The sequence below is a fragment of the Poecile atricapillus genome, chromosome 3, assembly GCF_030490865.1.
Source record: "Poecile atricapillus isolate bPoeAtr1 chromosome 3, bPoeAtr1.hap1, whole genome shotgun sequence".
Taxonomy (NCBI): domain Eukaryota; kingdom Metazoa; phylum Chordata; class Aves; order Passeriformes; family Paridae; genus Poecile; species Poecile atricapillus.
In genome coordinates this window covers 19424910-19442708 of record NC_081251.1, presented here as the reverse complement: position 1 = coordinate 19442708, position 17799 = coordinate 19424910, and the positions used below count along the sequence as shown (strand labels likewise).

The following is a 17799-nucleotide window of genomic DNA, read 5'->3' as shown; positions in this document are numbered from 1 at the left end:
AAGTTGCGAGAGGCTGATGGGAGTCTTTTCTTTTGACCAATTATTGGTCATTTCTAAGAATTGACAGCAGTTTTGATTATTGAAAAGTGAGATCAACTTGTGAACACCACCTTCAGATGTAAAGCCAGGGCTCTCTTGTTCTGGCTGTGAAAGGTAACAGAGCTCTGGCCTCCCGTTGCCTGCCCGGCCATGTGGCCCCGGCAGGGGCTGGGCTGGGCCCAGCGGCTCCCGGCCGGGAGATGGGGCCTGTGGGGCTTGCCCCGGGCTCTGGCCGGGCCAGGCCGGTCCCTGGCTCGGCTGCAGTTTTTGCTGTGACTGAATTCACCAGAGACTGCTGAGTAAAGAAAGGAAAAAAAACTCTTGACCTTCGGCAGGCTGAGACAGCGACCACACTCTCCAGAGCAGCCATGAAGAATCTTCCATCGCAGACAGCTCCAGCTGCTGCTCCAGCAGAGATCACAGAACCATCTACAAAGCCTGGGCAAGATTTTAACCTTTTCATTACCCAGATGAGACTTGCAGATTAATCCTTTTATCCAGAGAGAGTAAAAGAGAGTAATCAACATGTAAGGAGACTTTATAAACTATTAGAGACAGTAAGGAAAAGAATTAAGCTTCAGAAGAGGTAGAGAATAAGGAGATGCTATAATTAAGCTGAAATATTTTTCTGTTAAAGCTATGGAGATGGACAATAGTATTCTGATAAAATTCCTTTAATTCATAAGAGAGTATATTGGGAGAAATGGAGTGTTCAAAGTGTGGATTTTGAGCAAAAGGTGGAGTAATTGTGATACAGTGAAGTGCTGGAACAGAGTGAGGAGAAGTAATAGTTGAAGATTTGAGGCCTTGAGAGGCAAAGAGAAAACTTCTCTTTCCAGGAAAGCTCACAGAGACAGATGAAGAGAACGTTTGCCTTTGAATAACTCATCCTTAAAAATGACATCCCTAGACTCATTGACCCATGCACACCTCAGAGTGATGTGAAATAGGAGGAGAAAATCTGATGGCAGATTTTTCCGGGCAGCTGGCATCAGAGAAATAGAAAGCTGTAGCAGAAATAGTTTTCTTGTGAGAAACTCCATAGATTAGCAGAAGAAGACTTCTGTTTCTCGACAAAGGCTGATGAAAAGACTCTAGCAGGAATTGGCACTGTTTAAAACACCAAAGTTCCAAAGTTTTTTGTCTCTATGTTGTTATGTAAACAAGGGAGTAGTTGGGTAGTGGGGGATAAACGGGTTTTTCTGGAAATTTTATTTTAGTTTTCTTATTCTTGTAGTTTTGTTAATAAACTTTCTTTATTCCTTTTAAATTTTAAGCCTGTTTTGCTCTTGTTCTAATCCATATCTCACAGCAAAAAATAAGTTTTCTAGTAATTTTTTAGTTACTGCTTTAAAACCATGACAGGCAGGAAATATGCAAATTGTAGATCGAAATAATGTTGCTCTTAGGGACAAAACTAACTCAAAATTCATGTTAAAAATTGTATTAATTTCTAGTCACAACCTCTTTAATTACAGCAGTTCCTGTAAATTTTTTCAGGGGGAAAGGAATTGCTAGGTAGTTTCAGAAACTCCTGTTTCCCTTTTGTGAAAGAATAATGAAAAGTGTGAATCACATTTTCCACATAATTTAATGAAATCCTTCATTAGAATTGACATTTGTATTCCATACTAAACAAGTTCTTTATGCTTCGAAAGTAGCTCTCTTCATTTCTTTTTAAATTGCTAGGAATCTATTACCTTTTTTTGGATGAATACTGATTGCTGTGCCATTGGTATTTTCTCAACCAAATCAGTTTCAAATGAGGATTACAAAGAGTGTGTTAAACCAATTGCTGGAAGAGAATGTGGCATTTTTTTCAGTATTACGATCAATTAAAATCTACTCCTTCTGTAATCCCACAGCTGAACAGACAGGAATGTTATTTATAGGAGATGCAATAATACAGGTCAGTAAACATTCACTTTTTTCCACAGACATTTGTTTCATACTTGCTTTTATTTTAGTAACTAACTTAGCATTACAAATAATTTTCTCTCTATCATATCTGTTTTTAGGTTAATGGTATAAATGTAGAAAGTGCTACCCATGAAGAAGTGGTAAGTCATTCCACCTTGATATTTTTACTGGTGTACAGAAATATCTCATGTTCTGTCTCTGGCCTTGTTTCAAATGAATTTACTCTTTTTTACTATAAAGACAGTGCTATCATCAGGCTTGTCATATGTTTGATTAAAAGTTTTCCAGTTATTTAATTCCATTTTGAAATACAATTTACCACAATGTTTGGTCTAACCTGAAACAAAATAATTTATTGAATAGTGGACGGGTTTTACTGATTTGGTTCATTTATCATATTGACTGTATGAGGACAAAGCCAGTTCACATTCACTCTATGTGCAGTGCTTTTCTGGTTTGCAGTGCAAGGCCATATAGATAAAAATTGTTACCCCCTGTTGTCTGTTTATTGGCAGTTATCAGTTGATTCACTGAAAACAGTATCTCAGAATAGCATCTGTAGCAACCATAAATGACATGGGCTTTGACAGTTTTATCAGCAAGTCAGAAATTACATGGGCAAAGGAACTAAACTTGTTTTATTACTTGAGGGTGATCTCTCTAGGCCAAGATAAAGTGCACCTGGCATGATCTTGCAGTCCTTTCCTTGGTGTTGATTAATACCATCAAGCTGACTCTCTGACAGACAATCTCAGTAAAGCAGAGTTACATCTATTGTGTATTGGTTAACTGCCCTCCTGCTGCTTGTACTGTTATTGCACAGAAAAAAAATCAGACTTCCAGAAAGTTACTCTGACGCTGCACTGCACCAGAGCTCTGGTTAGCTCTATGGTGTTCCTTCTCTCCCTCTGGCACGGGCGAGCACCATGAGTGGTGAATCACTAGGATATTGGCTTTTCCCTCAGTGAAACCTCCAGAGACTTGGGCCAGCCCAAGCTCTTCAGTGGATGGCATCAGGGGTGGAGGTAAAAAAGTAGAGGAGTCTCTCTGGAGTGAAGTTCCCAGCAATATTTATTAAGGATAATTAATATATTAATAATAATTAAGGATAATTGATATTTATTAAGGACTGGGAAATGAGGGATCAGTCTCAAAGGGGTCAGGTCCGATAGAACCCTGAACACTCCAGTGCAAGGGGTTAAGTACAGCCCGATCTCCAGGGGAGGGTACAAACAGTGGACCAATAGGGAATCCTGAGGGGAGGAGGGGATTGCAACTTTAAAACCAATAGGGATACACAGAGGGAGGGGAGCAAGATGCACTAACCAGTGGGGTCTTGAGGGACAAATGATTGATAGGGAAGGATCTGGAAGATAGGGTGGGGTTTACAATGATGGATAGCGGAGTAGGGGCAGGGCTGGGGAGACAGGCAAGGAACTTTCAAGAAGGAAGGGAGGGGCTTGCATTGATAATCAGGATGAGGGAGGGAAAACAGCAGGGAGAAAACAGTACATTTAACCTGGGGGGAAAGGAACAAGCTAGCAAACAATTTGAACTTTGACAAAATTCAGTAAACAGACTGCACCATTACTCCTCACAAAATGGTAAGTTACTTTCCTTAAGGATTGTTTGTGAAAACCAAGAAGTGCTCTTGAGCTGTCAGTGTAACACAACAGAGATGAGGAATGAGAGAGAAATGCATAGTCTGCTCCTTGCCCTGTATATGGGAATTCAGTAGAAGTATTAAGCAAAATTGCTGCTACCACAGTGTGTTACTATATTTATAATGGGGTTAGAAGGATGTGTCAGACAGTAGAGGGAAGAGCTGGTTCTATGAAATGAGGTGGGCTGTTGCCAAAGCTCCTGAGAGAATGGAAGATTTGTTATTTCTTCTCTTATTGAAATTATGTCTTTGCATTTTTATAAAATAATGGTTGAGAGAAAGTCCTCATTATTTGAATAGGGTGGGTTTACAATTTGAAGGGAATACTTTTGAAAAGAAAGTTTGGGTACCAGAAACACCACTGAAGAGGGTATATAACATATTAAGCTTGTTACAATATATTAAGTTAGTAATATAATACAGTGATTATAGGTAGTTGTCCAGAAAGCAGGAGGTTAAGGATGGAGGACTCATCTAACCTACATAATCATACCTACATCTTCTCTCTCTGTAGAAGATGTCCTGTTTTCTAAATGTCACTCAGGTTAAAAGACAGGTGCTCCAGCACTTCAGTTCAAAAGACACTCATCAGTGAGGCTTGGGTATTCTTAATCCACTCTGGGTTCAAGTTTACACAACCTTGTTAACATAATACAATGTACATAATGGAAGCCTGACAAAGGTTATTGAGTAATTATTTTGACTTGCTCTTTATGCATCTATTACTGTGGTCTCTTACATATTCAGTCATCTACTTGAAAGTTGGGCTCCTGAAATACCATCCTACAGTTTGAAGGCATTTCTAGCTGCTTGCATTCTGGGTACAGGAGGCCTCTTTTGCAAACACCTAACTTCAGGTTGTGAGTTGTACTATGTGATTCAAGGGACTGTGTACTGGGTCTAGGCTGAGACTACATTAGTTTTCTTTGTAGCAGCCGGTATGGTGTTGTATTTTTGTTCATGACTAAAACAACATTAGTAACCTGGCAGACTGTCTCGTATTCCTGAGCAGTGCCTGTAGGCCATCAATGCTTCTCCGTTCTTCAGTTTTTTCCTCTCCCAATGAGTAGGCTGAGAGTGGCCCAGAAGTTGGAAGGGAATACAGCCAGGAAAGCCTATCTGAACTGACCAAAGAGATATTCCATACCATGAAACATAAAAATTGTGGGGAGTATTTTTTGGAGGAAGCAGCCAGCCATTGCTCAGAGACTGGATGGGCATCGGGAGGTTGTGACTGATTTCCTTTGCATAATTTGTTTTGTTTTTTACTTTTGTCTTTATTTAAGTTACTAAATTGTCTTTATTGGGAAACTGTTGTTATATCGTGAAGGTTTTCTTCCTTTGTTATTCCTATTCTCTTCCCAACCAATGGGGGGGAATGGGAATCAACCCACCATGAACTGTTAAAACTGATGCTGCTGGCAAAGGTAGAGATTCTGAATTACTCCACTAGTCCAACCACAGTGATAAGACATTTAAGGGGCAGAAGCAAATATGTTTCTTACTTTTTTTTGGTGTTGATCTGATGGGTGTTTTCTGTTTGTTTTTCTTGTTGTGGTTTGATTATTTTATTTTTTAAATTGTAACTCTAATAAATGTTTTCAAAAATTTTCTTTTGGTTTTTTACTTTGTTTCACAGTGGCATTCCTTGTTGTTCAGACTTTTCCCCCTGTTGGCTCTTACTTTCTGCCATTTTAGAATGTCTGCTGGTTCACCCTTGCAGGATGTGAGGAAGTGCACTCAGCACAAAATCAGAAAACCTTTATTTTATAAAACTGAAGCTTAAGTGTAATTGCATATCAGTATGGTTCACAGGTGTTAAAGACTTAAAATTAATACATGTCAGAGAAGGGTACAAAATCTGAGAACTTTAGGAAAGGAGGACAGTTTGTTCTGTCTGTTGTTCGATTACTTCTTGGCAAGCCAAACAATTAGCTACTCTGTTAGCAACACTTTAACAACAAACTGGCTTTCTTGGTTTTTGCTTCTGATATTAGGATTTTCTTTTCCCCACAATTATTCAAGCTGCAACTACCACACATTAGTTCTGGATAAGGGTATGGATAGAATATATAATTCAGAATCAGTGCCATGAAAAATTCTGCTTTTGTAGTAGGTAATACAGTAGTGTTGAAAATTGAAAATAATTTCTCTTCCTTGAAACTTAAGTTTATTTTTAGAAATATTCTACGGGTGTAGAGAGACTGAATGCAGAAAATGATTCTGAGATTAATATTGTTTCTGTATTGTGTATCAGAGAGGCAGTTTAATTTTCTTTTGCTGATGGCTAATCAGGTTGTCACTGTGCATGAAAGGGGCAGTCAGATCTCCTGAGTAGAGAGAAAGAAGGAAGCAAATATAAAGAGTATTTTGGTTGAAGTTCACAAAGGTGTACTGCTTGCTGTCCTTCTGGCTGGGACTTCAATTTTCAAGCTATTCACAATAAACTGTGACAGGAAATGTAACACAAGGGGGCAGTTTTCTGATTCAACAGAATTTTTTGGATTAGAATTTTTGGATAGAATCACAGAATCATAAAATGGTTTGTTTGGAAGGAACCTTGAAGATCAGCTGCTTCCAACACCCCTGCCATGGGCAGGGACACTTTCCAGTAGACCAGGCTGCTCAAAGACCCATCCAGACTGGCCTTGAACACTTCAGGGATGGGACATTCTCAGTTTCTCTGGCAAGCTGCTCTAGTACCTTACCACCTTCACAGTGAAGAATTCCTTCCTAATATCTAATTCAAACCTCTCCTTCTTGAGTTTAAAACTGTTCTCCCTTGTCCTGTCACTGTATTCTCTTGTAAAAAATCCCTCTTCAACCCTCTTATAGCCCCTTTAGGGTCTGGAAGGTCTTCCCTGAATTTTCTCTTCTCCAGGCTGGACATCCCCAACTCCCACAGGCTGTAATTGTAGGAGAGATGGTCCAGCCCTCTGAGCATCTTCTTGAGCCACCTGATAATCACTGGTCTGAACACACATCGTGGCATTTTGTGGTATGAGTCTGGGTACTTTTCTCTCCCTTTTGTTAGTGAAAGAGGAAAATAAGATTCAGAAAGATTTTTGTGAGTCCCTCGGGTAAGCACTGCCCTCTGCTCTAGCGGGCACTGTGAAATATATTAGAAGTACCTGTTTGTTTCCACTGTAAGCAAGTTGTAGATGTGATGAAAAACCATCACTGTTGCCTTTCATAGGGGAATTGGACAGGGTTCTGCATAATTTCATGTAGACTATGATTAGTGTATCTATGAGTAGTGAAAATGTAAATTTGTATGAAATTAATCACATCTCAAGGATTAAAAAACTGATTATTCCATTAACTAGAAAATGCAGGAGAGGGAGTTTGGTTATACAAAAATGGAATATTAGGTGTTGCATGGTTTGTTTTTTTTTTATATCTTATTTGTGTATTTTATAGTAAATTAGTAGGTTTCACACATTTTTAGTATTCCACACAAATGTTAATCTCATTGGAATTTTGCTCAATGATCCAGGAAAGTACTTGGAAACATTAATTTCTTTTTGTTTATGAATATTATCACAGAAGAACGTTGCTAAATAAACAATATCCTTAAAACAGATAATCCATTCACTGGGAATAATTTTAGATTTTCAGAATTTGAACAGTTATTAGTCACTAGTAATTTTTTTTTTTTTAATATTTATAACTTTAGATGTTTGCTGTAATGCTGTTTAATGTGTGATTGGCGTGTCTGGATGGCAGTGATGAACTTGTTCTTCATTAGGCTGATTAATTGAGATGCAAGGATTGAACCTGAAAATTGCTTATCTTCATTAAGATAGTGAGATTTTATTTTCATTTTTCTTTTAATCCATTATCCATTCTACATTAGCTATTTTGAAATTGAAGTTCTCTACATGGTCTTCTGGAATTCAGTTCCAAATGATGGAACATAGATTATGAATTTTATCCATATGATGTCAGAAAAAAAGAGATGACGTAGAAAAATTATCAGAGAATACAAGCTGGCATAGGTGCATAATGCTTAACTACTCAACCAATATAGCAAAACTAATAAAATAATAAAAAAAACCAGACTTAGAATGATGGACTAATAAAATACAGTCATAAAAATAATTATAAAATGTATTTTCAAATAGATGCTTAAGAAGTAGCAAAAGTTATGTATTTTATTTGCAGATTTTACTCTGTAGTAATGTGGTCATATTCATGAGTAGATTTTATTGATTTGTGCTGTTATTAAAATCATTAGTCTTCAAAAAACTGAGATATATATTTACAATGTAAAAATTGCAGTGTTATGTTCCGTTAAATCACATGTTAATATTTGAATATGCAATTCATTAATATTTGAGGCAACAACCTTAGGACACTTAGGGAAATTAAAGATAAAGTTTTTATTTGATATACACAGAAGGTTTAAAAACTTAAGATTACTGCTAGAAATAGTTAACAATACAGACCAAAGATGAAGGAAATTTTTGTTTAGCTAGATTGCCCAGGTAGTTGCTACACCAATATGTATAGGTACCCTTACCGACCTACACATATCTCTGACCAAAGACTGACTATTAACTTAAAATTACTCCTTGAATTTCTGCAGTTTTTCCTGTGGGAAGCTTTTTGGTTTGAGCATGCTTTTTCACTCAACAGAAAAGATGCTAAGAAGTAAAAATGAACAGTGTAATTCAAGTATGACAAGTATAAAATGAGAGCTTGACCACTTAAATGAAGGAAAAATGAGTATTTTTCCACGTAGACAAACTGTGTATGTTGAATTTCTTGGTTTGAAATCTACCATTCTCAACTTGGAATGAGTCTATCGTAATGGTGCTAAGATGAAACTTCACAGTACTTTCAGCAATGCTAAGAACTTGAATAGTTCATCCTTTGTACTGCAAATTTTTTGTGTTCTCACCATAGAAGAATTCTTTTCTAAATATTGGAAGGGTAATTCTACCTGATCCAGAGGAACCAGTAACTGAGTTTTTCTCAAATCATGTGAAGATTGTGTGATTCCTCTGCATGTCATGAAATCGTTCGATTTCTTTCTTCAGCTGCATGGCTCTCTCATTTTCTTGCCAATTTCCAGAGTTTGCTTTTAGATTGTTTAGATTGCTTTTGTTTGTTTAGATTGTAGTACAGTATTTCTGTTTAGAGTTTATGCCAAAACCTTTAGCATTTTGTACTTTCCTCACTCTAGCTAAATTCCACTGACCTACATTGTCATTAGCTATTCAAAATGAAAATGTCAATTTTTCTATTACTAGTTCCTGTGTAAGAAACTTTCACTAATTTTTGATTACACATATTGTCATCCAAATATGGTTCTGTTACCATTTTCTTTAAATGGACAGTTTCGGGCATGGAGTAAGTGTATCTTTACACTTTAGTGGCATAAGGTTTTGATGTGCTCCAGACTAAGAGAGTGTCTCCAGTTACACAAAGGCATGTGAACAACATTGGTAGAATTCATCACCCAGGAATATTATTGACAGGGAGCTTGCTGAAATGATCTCAGACTGACCCCTTGCTTTCTTCATTATTATATTTATATTTGGGATCAGCCAAAATGAACAAATGGATTTGGAACCATTTGTAGATTACTTTCAAGCACAATGCAGTTTTGACACACAGCTCTTCAAGAAACTGCATCATTTCTATAAATTTGTTTTCATTTAGAAGCTCTTTACGTATGAAAAAATTCATGAAGCTTATGTTTAGTTAAGGCATTGTAATGTATTTGTAGGACTCCAGACACACCAAAGAAGATACCAAGCTTTTGAAGATTTTACTTTCTTAACTTTATCTGGTAGTAGTTCTCAGTTCTAAAAGAATGCTTCAGTCATTTTTTACATGGACAGCAAATACCTGTTAATGCTGAATGTATATCTGCAGGACAGCTGCATGCATCAGACCTTATGCAGGAACTGGGAGAAGTGAACAAACTCTTTCATTGAGCACCATTTATTAATGAGTTTAATGTAGTCACTTCCATTAAGACTTACTGTGTACTTCAGAAAATTTGCTGCTGCTATATAGGTGAGCAGAAATAAACATCAACAGCAAGAGTGCCGGTATGTGGTATTTGCTGGACATAGTTTTCTTTCCGTTGCCCTACAGAATTTTCCTGAGCTACTTTCATGGAGATTTAGCCACAGTAGAGCAGGACTTATCATGACAGTGACACAAATAATTCTAAAATGTTTTTCACCTTGCTTGGATGAAAATCAACTAAATTTAATTTTGTTTCTCCAGGTACTAATTTGCCATAAGTATTCTGTATTCCAGAGCTGCATAAAAATAAAGCTGCATAAAATCATCAAATTATAGTATAACTTTAAAACTTAGTGGAATATACAATTCATCCTCATTGTTTCCAGATTCTCTAAGAAGTGTGATTATTTCTTCATTTAATGCATCTGGCAACATTTCTCACTAAGAAACAGGTTATAGAATACTTTTGGTCTCCGATGTCTTTTGCATGCAAATGATAAAACTCACATGGTTTAAAGCAATATTTTGCCATTTAAGTTTGCATCCATTTGCACCTTTACTGTGCTTTTGTAGGAGATAGCAAAATTTCAGATAAATATTTTTAAAAAATGGAGTAACATAAGTACTTGTGTAAAATGTACTTCAAAATATTACAGAACTTTTGTAATGTAGTTGTGGAAATCAACTTTTTTTCGAGCTCTAAATATGTTAAGAAAGTATTCACAATTAAGTAGTTCATATTTCAGCATTACTATTTTACCCCCATCATTTCACAGGAACATCATTCTCTGCATTAGAGAAGCAACAAGTACACTGGCATTATGAGCATTTACAATGTGCATAATCTTTGAGCACAAAAGTAGAATTACTATAATTAAAACTGATGGAAGAATTGAGGTACCTCACACAAAGAAGCGCTATGAAAAATTGAAATCTTTGTTAAGCTATAGACACAAAATGTAGCATTTAGGTAAAGCACAACAGTGTGACTGGACTGCTACACCTTTAAGCAGTAATTACTATGCGTACAAGGAGTTAAGATATTTAAATTTATTTTTTTTAAAAAAAGACATTTCTTTTAACCCTTTAAAATTTCTAATTATTTCATTAATTAATGTGGAAAGATGTACAAATGATTTACGAGAAATTATACCAGCCATTTTAGTCATAAATAGAAGGGCACTTTCTTCCATCTCCTCCTCCTCCCACCCATACAAAACTGAGTACTGTAGAGGTAGGTTAAATATTTGAACAAAAAAGGGACTTGGAATAAGAACAAAAGGGTGTAAGCTATCTGTGGGTAAATCAGTGGGGAAGGTGGGAGGGATGTGTGTGGGCAGAGGTTATCTTTGAAAGGGCTGGTAGGAAAAGAAAAGGCTACTTTATAGCTTTAGGAACAATATTATATTATGTCCTTTGTTATCATTGATAACCAGTATGAAGACCTACCCACTCCTGCTTCCTTTGATCCTTATATACTGCTCCCAAAGTAGTCTGTCTCTTCATTTTTAGTCACTCGGTTTCTGCTCTGGCTAAGCTGACTTCTCTGAAGCAGTATCACCTCTCGTTTCTCACTCTTACTCCTTTTCCTATCTAAACAATGTTTTGTGCTTTTCATTAATGTACTGCCTTAAATTACATGACCTTCAGTATTTCATCAGAGTATAAAGAACTTTGAAACCCTGTGCACTCTAGCTCAATATTATCAACACAACAGAGCTACAAGTTAATAATGAGTTATTAATGGTGATTCCAAATCAATTAATTAAACAAATATTTGTGAAAGATTAGATTTAGGCTGTTTACATAAGTGAAACTCAGTTATTTTGTATTTTTTTCAGATTTTTTGAAATGGAAAGGGAAATATAAGTTATATAGAGGATTTAAAACCCCATAAAATTAACCCAATAATAAAATTGGTGTATTTCTGATCACAAGAGAGATTAACCCCTTTGAGTTAACTGTAAAAGTTGTACATAAGTATAATTTCTTTTCAAAAAGTTATTGGCTTAATGGGAGTGTGGTCTAAATAAGTGAATAGATCTTCTAGGTATCACTAACATTTCAGGCTCATTTATTCAGCTGCTGAGTGGAGGATGAGTAAGAGCACGTGCTCTTGTTTGTGGTGGTGAAAAGCACACAAAACAGTCATGGAGCAGGAGTGTATTCATACATTTCAAATGGCAAATACGCTAGAACATTGCATCAAAAATATTAAAGGACTGGATTAGGAAATCAAGAGGGGTTTTGGTGCTGTCTCTTTTTTTTGGTTTGTCTATTATGTTAGGCATCAAAAAGTCTAATACAAAAATGTCTAGTAGAAAAAATATAGCTCTGTATTTAAGCAGTTATGGCTTTAACTGTATTCAGTACTCTGAGGGAAGAGAAGCTAAGTCAGAAGGTTGTAACATGACAATGGGATTTAAATTATATTCTTGTTGTCAAATAGTGTGTTATTTTCCCAGTACAGGAAATTTTTAGTATTGAATAAAATAATATACTTCATGGTGATCTATGCTGAATAAATATTAGCCTATACGGTAGAAAAATTACAAGCAATCATGGACTATGGTTGTGAGACATTATACAGAAGTTTTAGGTATGAGACTTTGCCTAAAAAAGATTTCTCTATGATGCATGCTGAATATTGCAGATGATCTGATGGTTTATGGTGATAGTAGTACTTCCATGTCTGCAGAATTGGGGAAACAAAAGCATTAAGGGATAACATAGTGGGGTACTACTACTATGCAATAGTGCTGAACTTTATCCATAGGTATTCCTATTACACTTTCATGTTCATCTACATGCTGTAAGGAGTTTAGTAAAGGAAAAATGGTTTTGTGTTCTAGGTGTCCCAGTTCTTTAAGTCTGAAAGGATGAACATATGAATGATTATAGATAAATTCTATGGCTGATTCAAACTGCAGGGCACTCCATTGAACTGATCACTCTGTTGGTCTTCTAGTTTGTACTTGAGCAATTAATGTGTAGACAACAAAAGCATTTCTTAATGCTTCCTGTCTTTAATCCTGTATTAATTCTAGATTAGACTAGAAGACCTAGATCAAAGGGATCATTGTGGAAAATTTTGTTATGACAAAATTAACAGATTGTTAACAATTTCTAAATTAGAGAATGCAGCATATGACCTGCTGGGTTTAAAAACTTCAAAACCTTCTGGTTTTGTTTTTTACATTTAGTAGCACAAGACAACCTTCATTAAATATTTCCCATCCTTCAGCTGAAGTTACTTTCATCATCATTTTATACTATTGCCATTAAATGGTGGCAGGGTTTTTTTGCTGATACCTCTCTCCTCAGTAACTTCAGGTAAGATAAAATCAGTTTCTGAGAGCTATACAGGTATGTTACAGATACAAGCAAACAGCAAAGAAAATTGGAAAGTAATGTGTACATGAAAACCTGCATTTAGTCATTTTAGCTCAGTCTGCTCATTCGAGTGTTTATAAACTCAACCACTTAACTATTATCTAGAAAGATTTCTAGATATAGTTGAAGATTATGAACCTGCAGGTTAGGCTGTTCCAATTTCTTTGCTTGAAAAGGACTGCATTTGGGACAGAAATATTTGCAATTCTGTGGATACTGATTCCAGTTTACCATATGCATTTCCAATTACATGTAGTCAGATATGTGTATCTGTCTGTTGCGAGTTTTTGGTGCCTTATACAATTTTTTCTTTTTACAAGTAATGCATAACAGTAGATAAGCAATAAAACATACTGCTTTTTCTTTAATTTTGAGTTCTGTGGCTTTGAACCCTTTTTATTTATAGCACACCCATTACAGTTAAGACTGACCTGCATTACCAGAGAGAAGTCCCCATAATGCTCTGATACTCTTGAGATTTTTTGAAAATGGCAGAGTTACTTTGTCAGAAATGGATCTTCATGCTTCCGGTAATAGTTATCCTTAAGCAAAATCATTTAAACTTTAATTGCTTTAGGGAACAGCTGAGTTGACTCAAAATTTATTTTCCAATGCACAGTGTGTAACAGTGTCTTTCATATTTCACATAGTTTTTCAAGCATTGTTTACACAGTGCTAATTACTCTCAAGAGTGTGTAATTAAATAGAAAAATAATGTACACAATAATGAAAAAAATTTTTTTTGTCCATAATGCCTAATATTTATATCATACAGAAGGAGAATTATTTGTTTAAATTGATACTGAAGCTATCTGTAAAAATGTCGTTTTCTGTATTTATACACAGAAATTAGAGAAGAGTGAGGCTTGAGTAAACTAAGAGAAGTTGCAGTTTAGTTTAAGTCTGTGAAAATTTCCATGAGCTGCGTTGACTGCCATTTTTCCTAGCATATTTGTGTAAATTGTTCGGACAAATGCTTGCTTTCAATTAGGCAGCTAAGAATTTAGAAGGACATTATTGCTTATTGAATAGTGCAAAGCTAAGGAAGAGAGAATCAAAAGTATTTATTTGAAAACACTCCATATTTGGCCATTGGAAAGGAGACAAGTATCAAGAAATCACTGTTTCTTGAACTAGCTTAATTGTGCTCCATATTCTTCCAATATGAATTGCAATCCAATTTTAATTTTAAAAACAATTTGTGTCTACTGTTATCTTAAAGTCTACTTGTACTGCGAGGTGTCTGTTTATCACACATTTTCCTTGCCTACTCATAGACATACCAGATTTTTTAGCACTGTTCATATGCTTTAAGCTGAAACTGCCAAGTTTCTTAAATTGCCTCCAAGTATACTTTTGCCTAGGAGGCATTTTAAGTGTTAAATACTATTGTTCTTTCTGAAAATGAAGAATTTTTAAAAATTTTTAGTTCTCTAGATTTCATTGGGGTTTTTCTTCGGTTTTTTTTATGGTTATGTGTTATGGTCTAATTCTTCATATATTTTACTACATTTTGGTTGTTTGCCTGCTTTGTTGCAGGCTTGTACATAACCCTCCACCCAGATACTTGTCAAGTCCAAGACTTGCACTTCAGGTGACTTTCAAGTGTTTTATTTGTGAAATTTTTATACCTCAAACTCAAGCATTCATCAGGTGATTCACATCTTTATACTTCAGAATTTTTGCTTCAGACTTTTAGTCTAAGTTAGGTACGTAAATATTCTTCAAAACATGCAAGATAAGATTAATTTAACTTCACATGTTTAAAGTATAAGGTTATCATCCAGATTCTCTGTATGTAGGGATAAGTATCTGTGGATGAGGATTTCTTTGTATCCTAAGATCTTTACTGATTTCTAGAAAATATATTAGCAAACACTTTAGAGTTGAGTCTTTTAAATGGCCGAAGTGAAATGATTTGACTTCTGCACATAGAATAGATATTGGCTAAAGAGCCATATGGGTGAATTTATTCATCAAAAACATTCTCCTTTTCAATTTTAATTGCTCTTCTTGATTAGACAAAACCTGTTTCAAGCAGCCAGGGCCTTGCTTAAATCTTTGAGCAGTGTGAATATTAATGTTCAGGGATGCTTTAAGATTTAGAACAAATCACAGTAAACACAAGGTAAGTAAACCAGAATTTAAAAAGAATGCACAGCAGCTATGCATTGTGCCCTTCGCTTGTCAGCTTAGAGGTATATAGCATTTCCCTAAATTGTGTGTCGACAGTAAAAATTAGATGGCAAAGGTCGTTAGATTTTCCTACAATATGAGCCATATTTTTCTCAGCAGACTCTGTACTGTAGTTAATTGAGATACAGAATCTCCTATTTATATTTGTAATATTGTTCTGTTCTTGAACAATGCATACGAGAAGTGTAATAAGCTCTGGATTGATAAATTCACTTAGAGATATGCAAAACCTGCAAACTGAAGCCAGCACAAGAAGCAAGCATTTCAGCTGAAGTCCTTTTTCCTTTATACACGAATAAGTGCATAAACACACATATGCACAGAGATTTAGCGGCACTAAATGTGTTTAGTCAACCTTTTAAGAAACACCAAAACCCACTCACTTCTGCAATTCTCGTTTTATATTATTACTTCAACAGTGTAATAGTAAATGTTACTCCAAAGGTACTGGGTTATCTCTTTTGGACTTAGTGGACTTTTGTCAAAGCTTCAGCATCACAGAGCAGTGCATTATTTAGTGACCTTCTGACTGTTAAGACCTTCTTGTGATCACTGAAATTGTTTTAGTTCTGTTACATGTATGGTTCAACACTCTGACCTCTTCAGGCACTACCCAAAGAATACTACGCAGCTTCCGAAGAGTATGATACAGTGTGAATATCTTTTAAGGTAGTACTGATGCTTGAGAATTTTAAACTAAATCATTAATATTAGAGTTATTCCTTTTCAAAATATATTTTGAAATAAAAACTGAAATCTCATACTCTGCAACAGTTTCTGTCTACTGTTTTGTGTTGTTCTAACAGTTTTTGGATTTCTCTTTGTAAAACTCGACTAATGTCTTCCAAAAGTACATCAGGCAATATATCAGTCATACTGTCTTCACTCTTTGCTTGACAAATATAAATGTTTGTGTGCAAATATTCTTTCCATAATTAAGAGGAAATATATTTGTTCTGTGTTTGCAAAAGGTTTATTTCTGTTAAGAAATTAAAATTCTTTCTTGGTATTCCAGAGGTAAAATTAAAGTACTTCACTTTTTTGGCTTGTTTAAAAAAAGCATTTGTGAATAAGAAAGTAAGTTCTCAGTATTAATTTTTATTTGGTTTATATTTCTTCCCATTAGATATATCAGGACAGTATCATGACTACATTTAAAATCTGTTGGTTTTGAAATTTTCTATTTAATTTGTGCAAAATACTTTTTTTTTTTCTGTACTGATGATGAACTAAAGTCGGCATTTTTAATAGATTTAGCATGCAATGAAAAGTAAAATGGTATTGCAAGTACAGCAGCACTTGGTAACAGTATCATGTATTTTTTTGCCAAGTGTGACTTCTCCCTGCCCTGATACTTTCTGACATTTTTAATTTGAATGGGAATATATTGCTTGTCCTATCTTTGTAACAGTAGAGTGAGACTAGCAAAGCTACCAGGCATCTTCAGTGTTTATTGAGTAATAAATGTCTAAATTAGGAAATAGGAAATTTCCTGCAGGAAATGAGGGGCAGAGGATTTCAGGAGACATAGTTTTCTTGCACCTTAGAATTTAAGACAGATTGGTTTGCTTTGCAGCCCTAACATACTTTCGTATGACCCTAAAGAAGCATGCAAAGTTTGCTACACTGTCATTCTTGTTTATTCCTGTTGTGACCATCTTCAAATGGTTTAGTCAGAAATCAGTGATCATATTATTTTTCTCAGTGTTTTTTTCCCACAATGAGACCTCAGGTTCTCTTGTAGTCAGTAGTCCAAAAAACCACAACATTCAGATTTCTGGGGTTGAGTATGTAGCACTGGGTGTTGCATTTTTCATAGTAAATCATTTAAAAGCAGATTTAACTGGGGCGGAGAGAGGGGTGGAAGAAAAAAAGAAAAAGGGTTCTTGGTTTCTCTCAGACATAAGTTTGAAGTTTTCATGTAAGTGAGTACATCAGTCTCTGGTGTAAACTTTTATTTTAGGTACACAAGTGGAAAACGTAAAATGTTTGAGGTAATCCTCCATCTCATGATGTTGGCCAATGTGGCATTGTGCTAAAACAGTGGTCTGGAACAACACAACCACCAACTTCTTCCCAGTACATTAAACCATTAAATGCATCTATATAAGTCAGTTTTTTGCAAATGGTTACTTTTCTGCTTGGTGGATGAATGCTCTGGTTGTGTGCAGATTCGAGGCCACAAGCTGTAGCATCCATTTCTGACATACTGGATCAGGGATATGAGACCCTCTGTGTACAGTCCACATGCAAACCAAATGCATTTCCTGTTTCCTGAGAGTCATGGGTGTGAAACTGGGGAATACCTCTGCCCTGTAGCAGGAACTGAGGTCCATCAGAGATATTATTTGTAGTTCTGCATTTAAAAAAAACACTTTATGTGGTAGTGTGCTATGCCCCAAAGTGTGATGGTTTAAAACATGTCTATATGTGTGTGTGTATATGTGTTCCCTTTTGGTTAACAAATGCTTATAGACAATAAAGACACAAAACACAATACTATATTTGAAACACAAAAGTGTGCTTAATTTGTTACCCAAATCAGTCAAACCAAATACTTAAAACCAAGATGTGTATGATGTATTAATATATTTCCATATGTCTTT

General features: G+C 35.6%; 1 protein-coding gene across 1 annotated transcript in view; it reads left to right on the top strand.

Moving 5' to 3' along the window:
* SNTG2 (syntrophin gamma 2) overlaps positions 1 to 17799 on the top strand; it is a 143774-nt gene that overhangs the window by 39912 nt on the left and 86063 nt on the right. Inside the window, exons 5-6 of the mRNA XM_058834556.1 lie at positions 1905 to 1948; positions 2058 to 2099. Of these exons, the coding sequence (XP_058690539.1) occupies positions 1905 to 1948; positions 2058 to 2099 (86 nt within the window). The remainder of the gene's footprint in view (positions 1 to 1904; positions 1949 to 2057; positions 2100 to 17799) is intronic.